We start from the raw sequence: 16,466 nt of genomic DNA on the forward strand, positions 1-16,466 counted from the left end.
TTCACTAAAACTATTCGAACCAAATGAGATTTGATTTACATATTTAAATGATTCCAAATTAATTTGATTTTCTAACGAATAGAGAGTAATAATAGTCGAAAGTGACAAATGAATCACCACATGTTGATATCGATAACGGGTAATATTACTTTGAATTGAAACATTAAAATACTTTGCTTTACGAAAGTTTTAAGATTTGTAAACTTTACCTTAAACAGGGTTGGATATGTATGAGTATTTAGAGTAAACATTCATTATCTCATTAATGTATATTTCCACTTTGGTTTACGACACTCCACGTTAAATTTTTTAGCATGTTTGGCAAAACTTCAAAAAATAAGCTTATTTTGAGAAGTGTTTTTTCTTAAAAATGCTTTTCTCAAAAGTACTTTTAGTTAGAAATAATTTGTGTTTGGATAATTAATTTGAAAAGCACTTTCGAGCAGCAATTAATGTTTGACCAAACTTTTAAAATCTATTTCTAAGTATATTTTTCTCTAAAAGTATTTTTCAAAAAAGTGCATTTGAAGAGAAACTAGTTTTTTCTTCTTCTCCAAAAAATGCTTTTGCTTTTCCTCAAAAGCACTTCTTTTTTTGAAAAAAAAGTGCTTCTAGGATTGGAGAAACTTGGCTAAACATGCTATTCAACTTTATGGGTTCTGGATATTGGAAAAGGACTTCAAGTACTAACAATTGGATTCAAAATTTAATATTTGTACATTTTTAATGAATTTCTTAACACAATACACTATTTAAGTAAAAACTATTGGGTTCGACCGAACCCGTACCAGACTTCTAGCTCCGACCCGGGTATAATGATAGATATAACATCATGCACCCATGATAGAAAAAGAAAAGGTCTTCGAGAGACCAGGTGAAATTCAAAAATAGCCAGATTTACAAGTGGTAATTGAAAAATAGCTACAGTTTTAAAAAGTATTCGAAATTTAGCCACTTTTGATGTAAAGATAAATTTGAACAAAAATACTGTTCAAACTCCGGAAAATATTATGCTGGAGTTCGAATTTTTTACATGTGAACTTCCAGTATAACATGCTGGAATAATGTGCTAAAGTTCCAACAAAATATACTATACAGGTGCTCCAATCTCCAGTATATTATGCTGGAATTTTTTGTGTGCTGGAGTTCATAAACAGGTGCTCCAATCTCCAGTATATTACGTTGGAACTTTTCGTGTTACAGCAAAATAGTGGCTATTTTTCAATGACTTTGCAAACGCTGACTATCAATCCGAAAACTGGTCAGCCCGTGCTATTTTAACATAGAGAGGGGGTTGCAATTTTACTAGACGTGAAATTAAGCAACCACATGTTACGTTAAAGCTACCTTTTTTGGCCCCTAGATCCCAACCTTAAATAAACTACCGTTTTAGACGTTTCTCTTTCCGTAATTCTCTCTATTATCACAATTCTTCTTTCCTTAATCAAAACTAACTTCCAAAAGCCTTTAAAAAGCAAATAATAACAATAGATAAACGTTCAAATATCTTTTCTTTATTTACTATTTTCTTTCTTAAAAGAAAATCAAACGTCCTGAAGTGTTTACAACATCTTTAGGGTTGTTCTAATCATCAAGAAAAACCACCCCTTGATTTCCATTTTTATCCTTTTGTTTGATCATATATTATAAGGGGTTGGTTTGTTATTGATGGTTAGATCTTTTTTTATGCTTTTTTAAAATCTTGTTTAATATATTCATATATATATATATCTGGTTGATTATTTGTTTGTTTAATTTATCAACATGAGTGATGAAAAGAAGTACATTATGGTTGAGGAGTTAAAGAAACATAACAAGGAAGATGATTTGTGGATTTCAATTCAAGGGAAAGTTTATAATGTAACAGATTGGGTGAAAGAACATCCTGGTGGTGATATTCCTATTCGTAGTTTGGCTGGACAAGAAGCAACTGATGCATTCATTGCTTTTCATCCAGGTATATGCCGTTCTGTGAGTTTAATTGAACCTATTACTTTCAACTCGAATTATATATACATAAATATACCATTTTATACCAGTGGCGGAGCCATAAATGATGAATGGATTCAATTGAATTCCCTTCGTTGAAAATTATACTGTGCAATTAATAGGGCAACAACAATAACAACCTAGTGTAATTCCACAAGTGGAGTCTGGAGACAATTAATAGGGCAAAAACAATTTTTTGTGTATACATATAAACTTTTGAATCCTCTTGACGTAAGGGAATTTTTCATATTAGTGGCAAAAGATAGTTCAAAAGTTGTTTTAGGGCGTAGGTTTGAATTTCTTGAATTCCCTTATTGAATTTCTAGCTCTGCCGCTGTCTTGAGGAAAATCTACACAGTATGGCTGAACCCAAAATAATAACCGTCAAATGTATATTTTTGTATATTAAAGTATAATATACCGGGGCGAAGCTATGTGTGGCCAAGGGTGGGCAAATATTACTTGATATGATTAAACGAATAGACTTTGAACACCCTTGTATACTGGCAAAGGGTGTTTAAAATTTGAACACCCTTTTGAATTTCCTGGCTTCACCACTGATAATATACATATTTTACACATAACCAATATATATTTTTATATATTTGACTAGCGGCTGTAATTATTTTAGACTAACCAGCCAAATGTGTTAAAAGCCCATGTTTTGAACCACCGACTCTAGATTTTGAATTCGTCTCTACAGGTACTGCTTGGAAATATCTTGACAAATTCTTTACTGGATATTATCTTCAAGATTACCAAGTTTCAGAGGTGTCTAAAGATTACAGGAATCTCTGTACTGAATTTGCAAAAGCTGGAATGTTTGAAAAGAAAGGACATGGGGTGATTTATTCCTTATGTTTTGTGACATTGTTGCTTTCAATGAGTTTCTCTGGTGTTCTTTTGAGTAACAATTTCTGGATTCACATGTTTTCTGGTGCACTATTGGGACTTTCTTGGATGCAAATCTCTTACTTAGGTCATGATTCTGGGCATTACTTAATCATGACAACTCGCGGATTCAACAAATTAGCACAGATTCTTACTGGCAATTGTCTCACTGGAATTAGCATTGCTTGGTGGAAATGGACTCATAACGCGCACCATGTCGCGTGCAATAGTCTTGATCATGACCCTGATCTTCAACACTTGCCAGTTTTCGCTGTCTCTTCAACGTTTTTCAAATCGTTGAATTCTTACTTTTATGGAAGAGAACTCACATTTGATTCCGCGGCTAAATTTTTCGTGAGTTATCAACATTTTACATACTATCCTATCATGTGTGTGGCAAGAGTGAATCTATTTGTCCAAACATTATTGCTATTATTCTCAAAGAGGAAAGTGCCAGATAGAGGTTTAAACATATTGGGAATTCTTGTTTTTTGGACTTGGTTTCCTCTTCTTGTTAGCACATTGCCTAATTGGACAGAAAGGGTGTTATTTGTGCTAATAAGTTTCTGTGTAACATCACTACAACACATTCAATTTACACTTAACCATTTTGCTGCTGATGTTTATGTTGGACAACCAGAAGGGAATGATTGGTTTGAGAAACAAACAAGTGGAACTATCGATATCGCGTGTTCTTCTTGGATGGATTGGTTCTATGGAGGATTGCAGTTTCAACTTGAACATCATTTGTTTCCAAGATTGCCTAGATGCCATTTAAGGAAAGTGTCTCCAATTGTTCAAGATTTATGCAAAAAACATAATTTGCCATATAGGAGTTTGTCATTTTATGAGGCTAATGTTTGGACAATAAGGACTCTTAAAACAGCAGCAATGCAAGCTAGAGGTCTGCTTTGGGAAGCTGTTAATACTCATGGCTAAATTCTGGATTTGGAGATTGTTTGTAGTAATAAGTACTGTGTTATTAAGTAATGTGTCTATTTTAATTTATGTTGTTGGACTGAAACAGGGAGAAGATGATTGTTGTTTCTTTGTACTTTGTATTTTTAGCTATGTTGATATGGGATTTTGTTTTAAGCACTCTTTAGATCTGCTTCAGCATATATGCAAAATGGATTGGTATAGTTTATCTTGGTACAATAATATAGATAGTCGACAAGAAAGGGTTGCTCTGATTGTCAACACCTTCCACCTACAACCCCAAAGTATGGGTTAGAGTAAGGGTTGCATGTGGGCCGGTCCTAAGTGGGCCGATCCTGATCCCGGGCTAGTCCCAATTTAAACGGGCTTCGCGGTCCCGATCTTGGTGGTCCTTTTTGTAGGAACCTGCCCGGGACCGTGTCCCACGAACTAATGGTCTCGGGCTAAGTGGGCCGGTCCCGGGCCTAAGTGGGCCTAAGTGGTCCCAACAGATATATATATATTTTAAATTTTATAGAAGTTAGAGAAAAAAAGATGGTAATAAAAATATTTAAGGCAATTCCTTGTAAATTATATTATAGAATTGTGACCTAAATTTTTTAATTCAAATTTATGTGTTATAATTTTATTATAGCATTAACAAAATATGGCAATATCTTTCTTAGTCTTCCTCCCCCATATGAAATGAGCACAACAAGGTGCTAATACACCATTGAGAAGAAAAAGAAACTAATCAAGATGTGCCAAAATACAAGTTACATAATACATACTAATTTTTGTTCATACAAGTTACATTGTATCTCTTACAAATTTCATAAATCCATTAAGGTCCGGAGGAATTTTTGTTGGTGGCGGCGGAAAAGAAGCTTGGTCTTTACCGCTTCCGGGCGAAGCAGAATCCTCCGCAAGTTCAGCTAGCATTTCTTCGTAAGCTTCGTCTACCTCTGGTTGTGATTCAGCAAGTCCAAAATTTCTTCTTTCCGAACGGATCCAATGTCTGAAAAGTACAAGCTCTCCCCCATAGACGCTCTATAATCACCGAGTTGAAGTCTTGCTTGACTGAAAGCGCTCTCCGATGCCACTATTGAATAGTTAAAATATCTCGGGCCATCCTTGAAAGAACCGGAAAGTGACTTTCTTTGTCTTTCCACCATTCCAAAATCACTTAGTTGTGAAAAATCACTAGTAGTAGAACCTTGAGAACCCCTGAACCCCGCCCAAGCACTAAGTGCTCTTACTCCCGCAGTTCTTTTAGATGATTGAGAATCAGAAGAAAAATGAGTTGGAACATTTGGTCTAGCCTGATCTAATGCAACTTGATAAGCATTATAAATAGTTTGAGCATTTATTTTAATTGAGGCTATTGCTTCCGGAAGTTTAGACAACTCCTCTTCTTCAAGTGCTAAACCATTATAAACAGTTTCATACCAAAATTGAGGACCTCCTAATTTTATAGTAGGATTTAACAAGGGAGCAACACCATAAATAGGGGAAATAAGGAAAACATATTTTTTAAACCTTTTTCTCATAGAATCAATAGCAAGTTTATAAATTTCCCCACCCTCTGAAAAATGAGCAAACAAATTTGTAAGTTCCGCAATATAAACTAAACAGTTAGAAATAGTAGGATAATATTGCCCAGAAAATTCATTTGTAGCAATATGAAATTTTTCTAAAAAATTCACAGGCATTTTAACATTAGCCCAATCCGCATTTGTAAGGTGCTCATCATCACACTTACATGAGCATTAAATGTTGACGTTTATGGGGTTTTTATATTCATATGCAACAACTAAGCTTTCATACATGTAATTCCATCTAGTTGGACAAGGTTTAGTAACCTTTCTTTCTCTTAGGCCAAATTCATCGCATCTTTTAAAATATTCTCCGAGTCTACTTCTACGGTTTGAATAAAAAAGCAGTTAAGAGCCATTTTAATCTTTTCAATTTCGATATTTAAAATTCTCATACCATCACCCACAATTAAATGGTAAATATGACAAATACATCTAACATGACAATGTTACTAAATGCAGGACTTCGTGTAGTGGTAAGCAAGGCTACATCATTTGTGTTACTAATAGCATTATCCATTGAAACTGACATGATTTTATCACTAATGCAAAAATATCTATAACTATGCTAGCAATGAATTGCCCTGTGTGACATGAATTAATTATTCTATTAGAAATGATGCGCTTTTGCATTATACAATCCTCATCAATCCAATGACTGGTAACATTACGGTAATCACAATCATTACCACTTCTACCAATATCATTTGTAATAGCAACACGGCAATTTATATGAGTAAATAAATAGCGAAAATATTGTTCATATTCATGTTTATATTTATAAATATCGCTCTTTACGGTTGTGCGAGGAAAACCTTTATAAGTAGGATTAAAAAAAATTCTAATATAATGCACAAAGTGAGGGTCAGAAGAAAAACTATAGGGTAAGCACATAACAGTAACCATTTTTGCCAATTTTTCCCGATCTTTTTTGGATCATAATATAAAATACCACGGGTAACAGTGTTAATTCCCGGTTGAAATTGATTTGATCCGGTACTAGGGTCAGCCTGACTAGGAGTAGGTAAACTAGTCCCCTCGGCCAAGGCTTTCACACGAAGATATTTGACTTTATCTTGAGGGTGTATCAATATGTGTCTAGCCAAAATTTCCGTCCCCACCCTCCCCCCCGACCTCCAAAATATTAAAAGCTAACTCCTTGCCACAAGTTTTACACTTAGCCTTATTTTGTAGAATTAGTTGAGTAAAAAATGGCCAACGTAGATGTTTCTGTCCGCTTGGTACGTTGTCTAGAAAAATAGGGTAGTAACAAGAGGGTCAGATGGGGCATCATTTGGATTATCATTAGTTTGGTTAACTTCAGGAGCAGGACTAGTGGGTGTATCGTTATCTGGTTGCGTTTCATCAAAATCTATTTCCTCCTCATCATTTTCATCAATAGTTGGACTAAATTAAAGAGCATTCATTAATATATGGTCTAATTGTTCACCAGCTCCAAAATTATAGCAAAATTGACTCTTAGTAAATTGTAATAAACTATTATCGCTATCAAGAGTAGCATGTGTAGGACGGGTATGGGGTTTGGGTCGGGGAGCCGGGGGAAGTGGAAGAGGAACAGATTGGCCACTAGATTCGTCACTCTTGGATTTTCCCTTATTGTTACCAAATTTTTTTTAAGGAAGTCATCTTAATTAATCAAATAGTAGAAAATAAATAAAGCAAACAAAACTATAATTTTAAAAATTAAGAGTTGGAACGAGTTTACTGAATTGACGAACAACTTGTTGAAAATTGATTATTGTTGAAGACTTAAAGACTTCAATTCACCAACTTCACAAATTGTAACAATAAAGTAAGCAATAGTAGCAATTATACAAGAAAATTAGAGAGAGATTGATGATTTTGGGAGAAAAATAAAAGAAAGAGGGAGGTATTTATATTTAAAAATAGGGAAAAGTGTAATTATAAAAAGTTTGAGGTTAAAACAAAGTTGGGGGGGGGGGGGGTAGGGAGGAGGTTAAATGGATATTTTGCAAATAGCCGTTTGGCAGACCAAACGGCTAGTTTTTAAAATGCCCAAACGAGCAATTTTTTTTAAATTTCTGACCGTTGGGACCGTTTAGGTCCGCCAAGGACCGGTCCGGTCCCGGTCTTGCGGTCTTTTTGTGAAGGACCGGCCCAGAAGACCGGCCCACCTCCACGGTCCCGATTCTAACCGGTTAAGGACCGTTTAGGCCCAGAAACCCACATTGTCCGTGGTCTCGGGCCGGTCCCGACCCTGGACTGGCCCATATGCCGCTCTTAGGTTAAAGTCACCAAAAGAGCAAAAAAATTAAAAAAAAAATATAATATGCATCGTCTCCATCTCCTCTAGGATTTGTTTTATCTTTTCTTGTTCCCATCTCATAAATTGCTCGGATTATATTTCTTTGATAATATAAGGGAACGTTTCTCCATGCAAGTAGTATTAATTGTATTCTCGTTCTTTCATATTCTTACATTTTTGTTACATTTTTTTTTTTGCTTTGTTATTTTATTATATTATTGTTGCTAGGCACTTTTTCCATAGCTTCTACACTATCTTATTTTTTAACACTGCTGTGACTTTGCTTTTCTTGAGTCGAGGGCCTATCGGAAACAACTTCTCTACTTTCACAAGGTATGGGTAAGATCTGCGTGCATACTAACTACCCTCTCCGATCCCACTTGTGGAATTACACTAAGAGCCTCTTTGGAAAGCCACATTGGAAATGGATTTGGGTGTAATTAGGTGTAATTATACAGTTTGGCATGTTTGTTTGGCCAAGTAATTACTTGGCCTGCATGGAATTGGTGGTAATTACACTGTATAATTACAAGATTGCCTTTTAATTTCTTTACTTTTTATTTTAATTTTACTTTATTTTTTTATAACTTTTTATTTCTATTATTAATTTTTTAATTTTATTTTTATTTTTATTTGTTTTTGAAATTTGAAAATGTATTTTTCTTTGTACGTCATATATCTTTCATTTCTCTATCTTTACTTCTTGTGATTCCATGTAATTACTTACATTTTTTCTATTTATTTATTTATTACTTTATTTTTTGAAATTACACCTCCTAATATTAGAAATAATGAGTCACTAACAAATTTGGCATATAATGAGTGATGCAATTAAAGTGAAATTTCGTTGTTGAGTGTGGTTATAAACTTATCATGTTTCCTAATCTTAAGTTGTAGTGGAACTTACCATTATTATGTTGGAATTTGACATATGTCAAACTATTTTTTTTTTTTAAAATTATGTTATATTCATGGTTCCAATTTACTTGTTTTAGTAGTATCGGCTCACATTGCATGTTATTTATTTTTGAGTTAGCATTGATAGATTAGTGTTGTCAAACATTTGAATAATGCTATGACATTATATTTATAAATATTAATTTATTTTATCAAACAAGAATTCCACGATGTTCTTACAAAATATATATAAATTACTTTTATAATATTAGTTATAAATAAATGATTACTAATTAATGTATATATGCACGAAAAAAATATACATCTTAAATACCCAATACAATATCATTATATTTATAAAAATTTATAAGCATATATTTATTATATTAACTTTTAAGTTTTGATAATTACTTAATTTTAAATTTAATCTAACTGTTTAATTATACTTGTGCAATCAAACAATAAACTTGTAATTACATTATAATTACACTATGACAAACAAACAGGTCATTGTTATTACACAACTGTGTAATTACAAGGCTGTGTAATTACTGCCCTAGTAATTGCATCAATTCCAGTTACCCGGTGGCTTTCTAAACTGACCCTAAGTTTATTATTTTATTGTTGTTCTTAATTATAATATGTTGTTGTTGTTGTTGTTGTTGTTAGTTATAGCATCAGTGATTCATTAAAAATTTCTTTGTGATGTAAATTTGGATAATAACCCATAAAATATATATTTTAGTTAGGGGTCGTTTGTTTGCGCGCTAGATGTGTTGGAATTATAATGTGAGAATTATATTCCCACATATAATTCCGGATTTATTATCCCTTATCCTTGTAACCAAATGACCCATAGTACTAGCAACATTTAGCTACTGTTTACATTCTTCATGATTTTTTTTGTTTCAACTTAAGCCAAAAAGCAAAAATCCATCCAAACACTGTCTAAGTGATTTGTCGAAAATGTAAAAATCTATCCGTAAAAGACTGTTCCAATTTATATTTACCATTAAATATTATAGTAAAAATATTATTCAGGAAAACAAATTAGGGAAAAAAAAAATGTGAAAAACTGAAAATTTCAAATGAGTCCTACAATAATGTTGATTAGACATTTGACTGTTCCATGTTTCAATTTCATCCACCAATTGGAACCCATAATTTCAATTATCCAATCCAAACAAAAACTTATCCAAATTCCCTCCTTTATTTCCCTCCCTCTCAACTCTCAGAACAAACCCCCCCCCCCACCCCAACCCGCGCGCTCTGTCTCGTCATTTTCCGATAAGATTTTTCAGTAACCAAACAAAATCCCCTCTCTCTCGAATATTCGCATACAATTTTTTTACTAAAATGTTCACTTCCAGTTTCTCAATTCCCTAATTTTGACGTTACATGGCCAGTCTCTTACCGTCGCCGGACGTTTCCTCGTTCTCCGCCGGTCGCCGTCCGTCCAGGATATTTTCCGGTATAAACCTTAGAAATGTAAGTAAACTCGCTATTCCAAACGGCGGAAACGGAGTCGTTAGTGCGCCGTTGAAGGTTAATACGATGTCATCTACGAAACTGGATAAGGAGGAAGAACAGAAGCGGAATTACTATCTGAATACGGGTTACGCTATTCGGATTCTCAGAGAAGAGTTTCCAGCGCTTTTCTATAAAGAGCTAAACTTTGATATCTACAGGTTAGTATTCTCTTTAGAAAATATTCTAATCAGCTAATCCCTTTTGTTTCCATTTGTTTGGCATAATTTGTTTAAGAAAAAAATAGTCTTTTTAAATTTACGGAGCTAAATATGACATAACATTTGTATCGTTATAACACTTTTGAAAGTTGTAGTCTTTAACATATTTGTGGCTGTAAAAGCTTTTCATTAAAAAATATAGAAATGTTAAAGCATTACTAATTGAATTCATTCTTTTAGTTGATCTCCAGAAGTAATTTCTTTTTTCTTTGTCGTATTATGTCAATCTTTCTGTACCTTGATGCTACGTCAATTGCTTGTACATGTAACTGTTGTTGCTCTAGCTTTGTTAGTTGAGATTTAATGGAAGTCTGATATTATTGTAGTAGGTTAAATTTTGACCTCACATATGTAAATGGACGAGGTAAACCTAAAATCACATAGAGATAAGTTGCTTCTTAACACTTACAATCACTCGAAGTCCATGTGATTTTTTTTGATAACTATGGTGTTCGGGCCAGCTTACGCGTACCTCGACTAATTCCACGGGATACCTTACCTTTCACCAACAACAGTTACCAGGTAACTCTATCCACCGAGGCTTGGATAGATGGGGAATTCCATGTGAATTTAACGAACAACAGAACATAATAAAAGCAAAAGATCCATATCTGTGATACCAACTAGTTTGTATATAGATTTAGCTGTATCCGCACACTTATATTAGGTCCAGTATTTGTACGGGACTCTATTCAGTTTGTCTAGTGGTTTGTATGTCAATCTAGGAATAAGGTGAGATTGGGGATCCTCTAGTTTTAGATAATCAAGACAAATATTTAGTACGGGAATGAAACAAGCTCAAAAAAAGCGGAATGAACATAAAGGATTCATATGGCCTAAGAATGCCATCACGTCGAGCTAAAACTCACAGTTAGAGAATTTAGCATATAGGTTGTGTTCTCTAAAGTGTTTGCAAAGCTCTATGCAAGTGGTTCTCCTTTGCTTGTGCTTCTGATTGCTCGTGCTTTCCTTTGCTCCAGGAGACACAATTGTCATTGCTGTTATTTTGAGTTATTATTGTCTATGTTGCTCGGACTCTCCGAAAATGTTGCCGGGTGCGTGTCGGATCCTCCAAAAATATACTATTTTTGGAGGACCCGACAGAGGTGGCATCATTTTGGAGAGTCCGCGCAACATAGATTATTGTGATATAATATTTCTAGTTGTTGATGGTTTTCTTCTTTCTCTACAGGGATGATATAGTCTTTAAAGATCCCCTCAATACTTTTACTGGCATTGAGAACTATAAATCGATCTTTTGGGCTTTACGATTCCATGGCAGGATGTTCTTTAGGGCTTTGTGGATAGATATTGTTAGTGTATGGCAGCCTGTAGAAGGCATGATAATGGTTCGATGGACTGTTCATGGTATTACCCGTGTTCCATGGGAGAGTCGTGGTCGATTCGATGGCACTTCAGAGTATAAACTAGACAAAGATGGGAAGATTTATGAGCACCGTGTTCACAACATTGCACTGAATGGACCCCCAAAGTTCCATGTGCTCGCTGTGCAGGAATTAATTGGATATATTGGCTGTCCCTCCACACCAAAGCCGACTTTCTTTGAGATCTCGTTCTATTCCTTGGATAACACTATGCCAGTGGTGAAATTTGCAGAGTTCAGACATCACCTGGGTTCAATTTTAGCCTCTGTTAAAAGAGATGAGGAGGAAGAATCACAGCAAAAATAGCATTGTGACAAAGTGCTAAAAGTTTTGATGAATCTTGGCGCTGGTTTCCAGACTTGCACCTGTGCTCTACATATTTATACATATATATTATACAGAACTTTCAGGGTCAGCTCAATGTATCTGGAGTTCACTCTAGTCTCTCCGGGTTCTAATTCTCATCTGAACTCCTGCTACTGGCTTGAGTTTGAAAATTTTACAGCTGTAAATTTTTGTACAGTATATCTTACTACTGAGTTTGCAGTTATTTTCTGGCTGTATATATGTTCTCCACAACTTGTAATGAAATAATTCCTTGCATAGAAGTTGTGATATCCAACACAAAAAATAGTTTTGGAGAATTTACAGTTCTGCTATTTGTTCTGACGCTATTTTGACATTTCTTGTTTAGAACTCTATGGCATCCTGCAACAGAGGTGGATCCACGTGTATGGGTGAGGGGTCACCGGACCTCGTAAACTTCGGATGAAATCCTATATATATATATATATATATATATATATATATATATATATATATATATACCTTGAAAATGGTTAATTTAAAGTAGTTGGCACTCTGAACACTAAAAGCCTTTAAGGGCACTAGTTGAGCAGAATAATGTGCCCCCGTCGTGTAAAAATTATGTGTCCGCCTTTGTCCTGCAATCATTTTCTTTCCCAGAAGATATTTCATTGGTAGTAGGTTGAGCTTGAAGATTATACAACTAGGTGTTTGCACAATATTTGATTGAAGTTGAAAAAAATGAGTATTTGAAGTTTAAGTTTGATGGAGTATTTGGAAGTTGAAGTTGTGTTTTGCATGGAATTCACTTGGAAAAAAAAGTTATAAAATTTTGTGAGTGAAACAATTATTTTAGTTGAAATATTCCTCAAACCAGTTTTTTCAACTTCAAATTCTCTATTTCAAGTTGAAGTTGAAGCCTTACACCAGAGGCACCTAATATATGGTTGTGTTTATCATGACTTGACAATGCTGATTAAACATGAATTTTCTACAGTTAGCAAATTATGGAGTAGAACTATACTGTTCTATATTATCTCATGTCTGTGAATTGTGATCGGATCTAAAAAACAAACTTTTTCGTAATCCTGTATGCCTACAACATTGTTACAAGGTTTTCCACTGTGCAACTTAAAGAAAATTAGTACTCAATTTCATGCGATTCACTTTCTTTTTAAATTTTTCCCAAAAAGAACGATACTTTCTTTATTTGCAGATAGTGAAGTTCATTATTTGAAAATACTAATATGATATTTGACGCACCAACGAGCTCTTAAAGTTAAACGCGGGGGAAGCCCAGTGCACGAAGCTGCCGTTATGTGCGGGGTCCTGGAAAGGTCCCCGACTACAAGGGTCTATTGTACGCAACCTTACCATCCATTTCTGCAAGAGGCTGTTTCCACACATGTCAGTAACTTTACCAATTACGCAACGCAACTCAGGATTAAAAAAATGTATTTTGAGTCTATTGAATCTGTGTACTGTCATTGCTTGACTTGAAGTCAATATTTGTTGTCTGTCAACTTTTCCAAATGTAAGAATGAATAATTCACGCTCCATTATTGATATATTACTGTTGCACGGAAGGAAAATTGTTCTCAATCTTTCCTATACAGAATATAACTTATTAGTCCAAAGAGCTAACAATAGTATAAAATTAAATCCAGTTATACCATTATTCTTTGCCTTGGTTCTTCTCTAAATAACTTTTACATATGAGAATTGAAATGAAAAGAAAAGTCCCTACTTTGTTCTCTATTTGCTGGTTAACATGACTCCAATAGTTCAAATTCGAAATCAGGCTTCATACTATTATCAAGAAACCTCTAAAGTTCCTTTATTTGACTGAAGTACAGTCAAACCTCTCTATGACAGCCTCGTTTCCGATAATTTTTTGCCTACTATGATAAAGTGCTATTATAAGAAACATAACATGAAAAATTGGTTCCAACGAAAACTTGGCCATTATAGTGAAGTACTATTATAAAAGATAACTGTTATAGAGAGGTCTGACTATAGTTCAAAATCCATCGAAGTCAGGCTTCATAAACAAGAGAATATAAAAGAACCATAGATACTACTATTATCAAGAAGTAAATAAGACGACCTTCACATTTTCATCAGTACAAATTATAACTCTTACATGTACTTTCAAGGCAGATAACAGGAAATTTACTTGCTTTATTTAGGCCTTAAAGATGGCTTAGAGCGATCCAGGGGCGCCCCGTTTATTCAGAACTTAAACAGCACCCCTGATAGCAGAGCTATAGCCACTTTGGACATCAAATTTTCTATTCCAAAGCATGACACCTCCATACTTTGGAGACCCTTTAAGAAATGGTAAAACTTGTGACATTAGCACTTGCTTTGGTATATAGCCACTACCCGCGGCTGCCTTAGCTGCTGGAAGTCCAATATACAACTTCTTTGCAGGGATTGATGTCCACTGATTCCACCTCCTCTTGAAATTTTCTGAATTGCTCATGAACTCGCACTCAGGATTGTTGTAAAATTGGACCCAAACATAGTCAAATAAGCCAGTTTGCAATGCACCATTAACAAGTTTATCAGGAAAAGGACATTGTGGTGCTGCAGTTAAGTATATTTTTTTACCTGTCAAAAACATAGTAAGTGAATGAGTTTTGCCAATCTAATGGCTTGAAAATCTAGAATTGATGTTTAATGACATTTTCATTTCATGTTGGAGAAATCCCTCGTGGACTTCTCGCGCGATACTAGTTCGTGCACAAGTTCAAATCACATTCTTTTTATTTTTTATTTTTTATTTTTTTTATATCAGAGAACATTTCTTCTGGAGAAATTCCCTGCACGCTTCTGGCCCGACATCAGTTGGCTCACAGGGTTTGAACTCGGAGGAGTATGAGCGATAAAGCTTATAAAACATAGAGCTACTATCATTTCTTCATTATAAACAGAGATCTTCTTCGAACTTGATGCGTAAATAGATAGAATAGCAGCAAATAGCATCTTTCTAGCCTGCATATTCGGAACTCAATCTCATTTAGAAAGCCTGATCTCTATCTTTCAACAACTGAACGAGAAGTGTTTTAAGAATAAGAAAGGACTTTAGAATCGGATGCACTCGCCCAACGAGAAAGGTGCTGACCCTGCCAACCAAGTATCAAAAAGAAAGGAGAAGAGAACTTCGCATTTTGGTAACTCTCTAGGAGTCTTCTTTAACCTTAATTCTATTAATAGATTCTAGAGCAATAGTCCCCCGGACTCGGAAAGTAATAACGAAAATAGCTAACCCTTCTTCCAACTTATTAACCAAGTTTATCTGTGGCCGGGCTTTCAAACCTTTACGTTCTTCTAACCAATGCATCATGTGTTATGTCCTTACCACTTAACCAAAGTGCTACGTTTACCTATTCAACAACCAAATTACAATTATTTTCTTTGGGCTTGGTTAACATGGGATACTGCAATTCTTGGTTATTCTACAATGGGAACCATGATATTCAACAACACATCATGATATCCATTCTTTTGCTTCAGCAGCGGAACTAGCCCTTTGGATATGGGTTCGGCTGAACCCAGTAACTTTTGTCCAAATCCTATATTTATCTTAAAAATTTATCCATAAATTATTAATTTAGAACTGAATTCATAGGTTTCAAATCCTGACTTCGCCTCTGTGATTTGGCTTTAAGAAAAGTGTGTGACATACCTTGTTGGCCATGTTCTGAAAGTCTCTTGGCAAGTGCAATATAATGTGGTTGGCCTAGTTCAATATCAAAATCTATGCCATCTAATACAGCATCTCCAAGGGGCCTAAAAGATGATTGGCCGCCGAGAAAATTGTTCCAAAGGTAATCAGCAACTTGTCTAGCATCATCAACTGAGGATAATGTGTAGGTAGGACTTAGGAGTTGCACCTCCAATAATGGAGAGCATGATTTTAATTCCTATGCTTTGACAATGTCTGATGCTGTTTGTCAACTTTTGGCAACCACCAGATGATGGTTCACAATGGCCAGCTAAGTTAAGTTTAGGAGTTTGGAAATTGCCAAAAGAAGATAAAAAGGCAATGTTGACAATATTGTAGAGACCAGAGTTGCATGTGTCAATCAATTTACCTTCTCCTACATCTTGGCCCCAATAGACTACAATATCTCCAGCTTTTGCTTTGCTGGTTAAGAGAAGCAAGAATGCTAGAATGAAAAGTAAACATACCTTAATGCTCAATGGGAAGAGCCTATATTTTTCAATTGGATGAGTAATGTGGAGTATGCAACATGTTTTTATAGGCAAAAACTTGAAAAAGTTTGGAACTTTAGAGGGTTTTTCTTGATATTTCTTCACTCTTTTTCGGGTTTTACACGCTCGAAATTGAGTGAAAAATATGATTTTAATTTGACGGGTTCGGCCTAGAAGTGCATGTCATGTATTTTCTGGTTTTTATGATGTAGTTACTATTTCTATGGTT

General features: G+C 34.8%; 3 protein-coding genes across 3 annotated transcripts; 2 read left to right on the top strand and 1 right to left on the bottom strand.

Moving 5' to 3' along the window:
- Positions 1-1,412: 1,412 nt before the first annotated feature.
- On the top strand, positions 1,413-3,985 carry LOC109208019 (delta(8)-fatty-acid desaturase-like). Its single transcript, XM_019371018.1, has 2 exons — positions 1,413-1,957; positions 2,693-3,985. The coding sequence occupies exons 1-2, from the start codon at positions 1,765-1,767 to the stop codon at positions 3,817-3,819; spliced, it is 1,320 nt and encodes a 439-aa protein (XP_019226563.1). The 5' UTR covers positions 1,413-1,764; the 3' UTR covers positions 3,820-3,985.
- A 5,851-nt stretch (positions 3,986-9,836) lies between these two features.
- On the top strand, positions 9,837-12,354 carry LOC109208020. Its single transcript, XM_019371019.1, has 2 exons — positions 9,837-10,265; positions 11,518-12,354. The coding sequence occupies exons 1-2, from the start codon at positions 9,976-9,978 to the stop codon at positions 12,014-12,016; spliced, it is 789 nt and encodes a 262-aa protein (XP_019226564.1). The 5' UTR covers positions 9,837-9,975; the 3' UTR covers positions 12,017-12,354.
- Positions 12,355-14,130: 1,776 nt separating this feature from the next.
- Positions 14,131-16,235, bottom strand: LOC109208014 (basic endochitinase-like; the record flags this gene model as incomplete). The annotated part of the gene is given in 3 exon segments (XM_019371014.1): positions 14,131-14,629; positions 15,708-15,903; positions 15,905-16,235. Coding segments are annotated over 3 exon segments (901 nt in total), but the record flags the coding sequence as incomplete, so codon positions are not given.
- Positions 16,236-16,466: the final 231 nt, after the last annotated feature.

The sequence above is a fragment of the Nicotiana attenuata genome, unplaced genomic scaffold (assembly GCF_001879085.1).
Source record: "Nicotiana attenuata strain UT unplaced genomic scaffold, NIATTr2, whole genome shotgun sequence".
In the NCBI taxonomy this organism is placed as follows: domain Eukaryota; kingdom Viridiplantae; phylum Streptophyta; class Magnoliopsida; order Solanales; family Solanaceae; genus Nicotiana; species Nicotiana attenuata.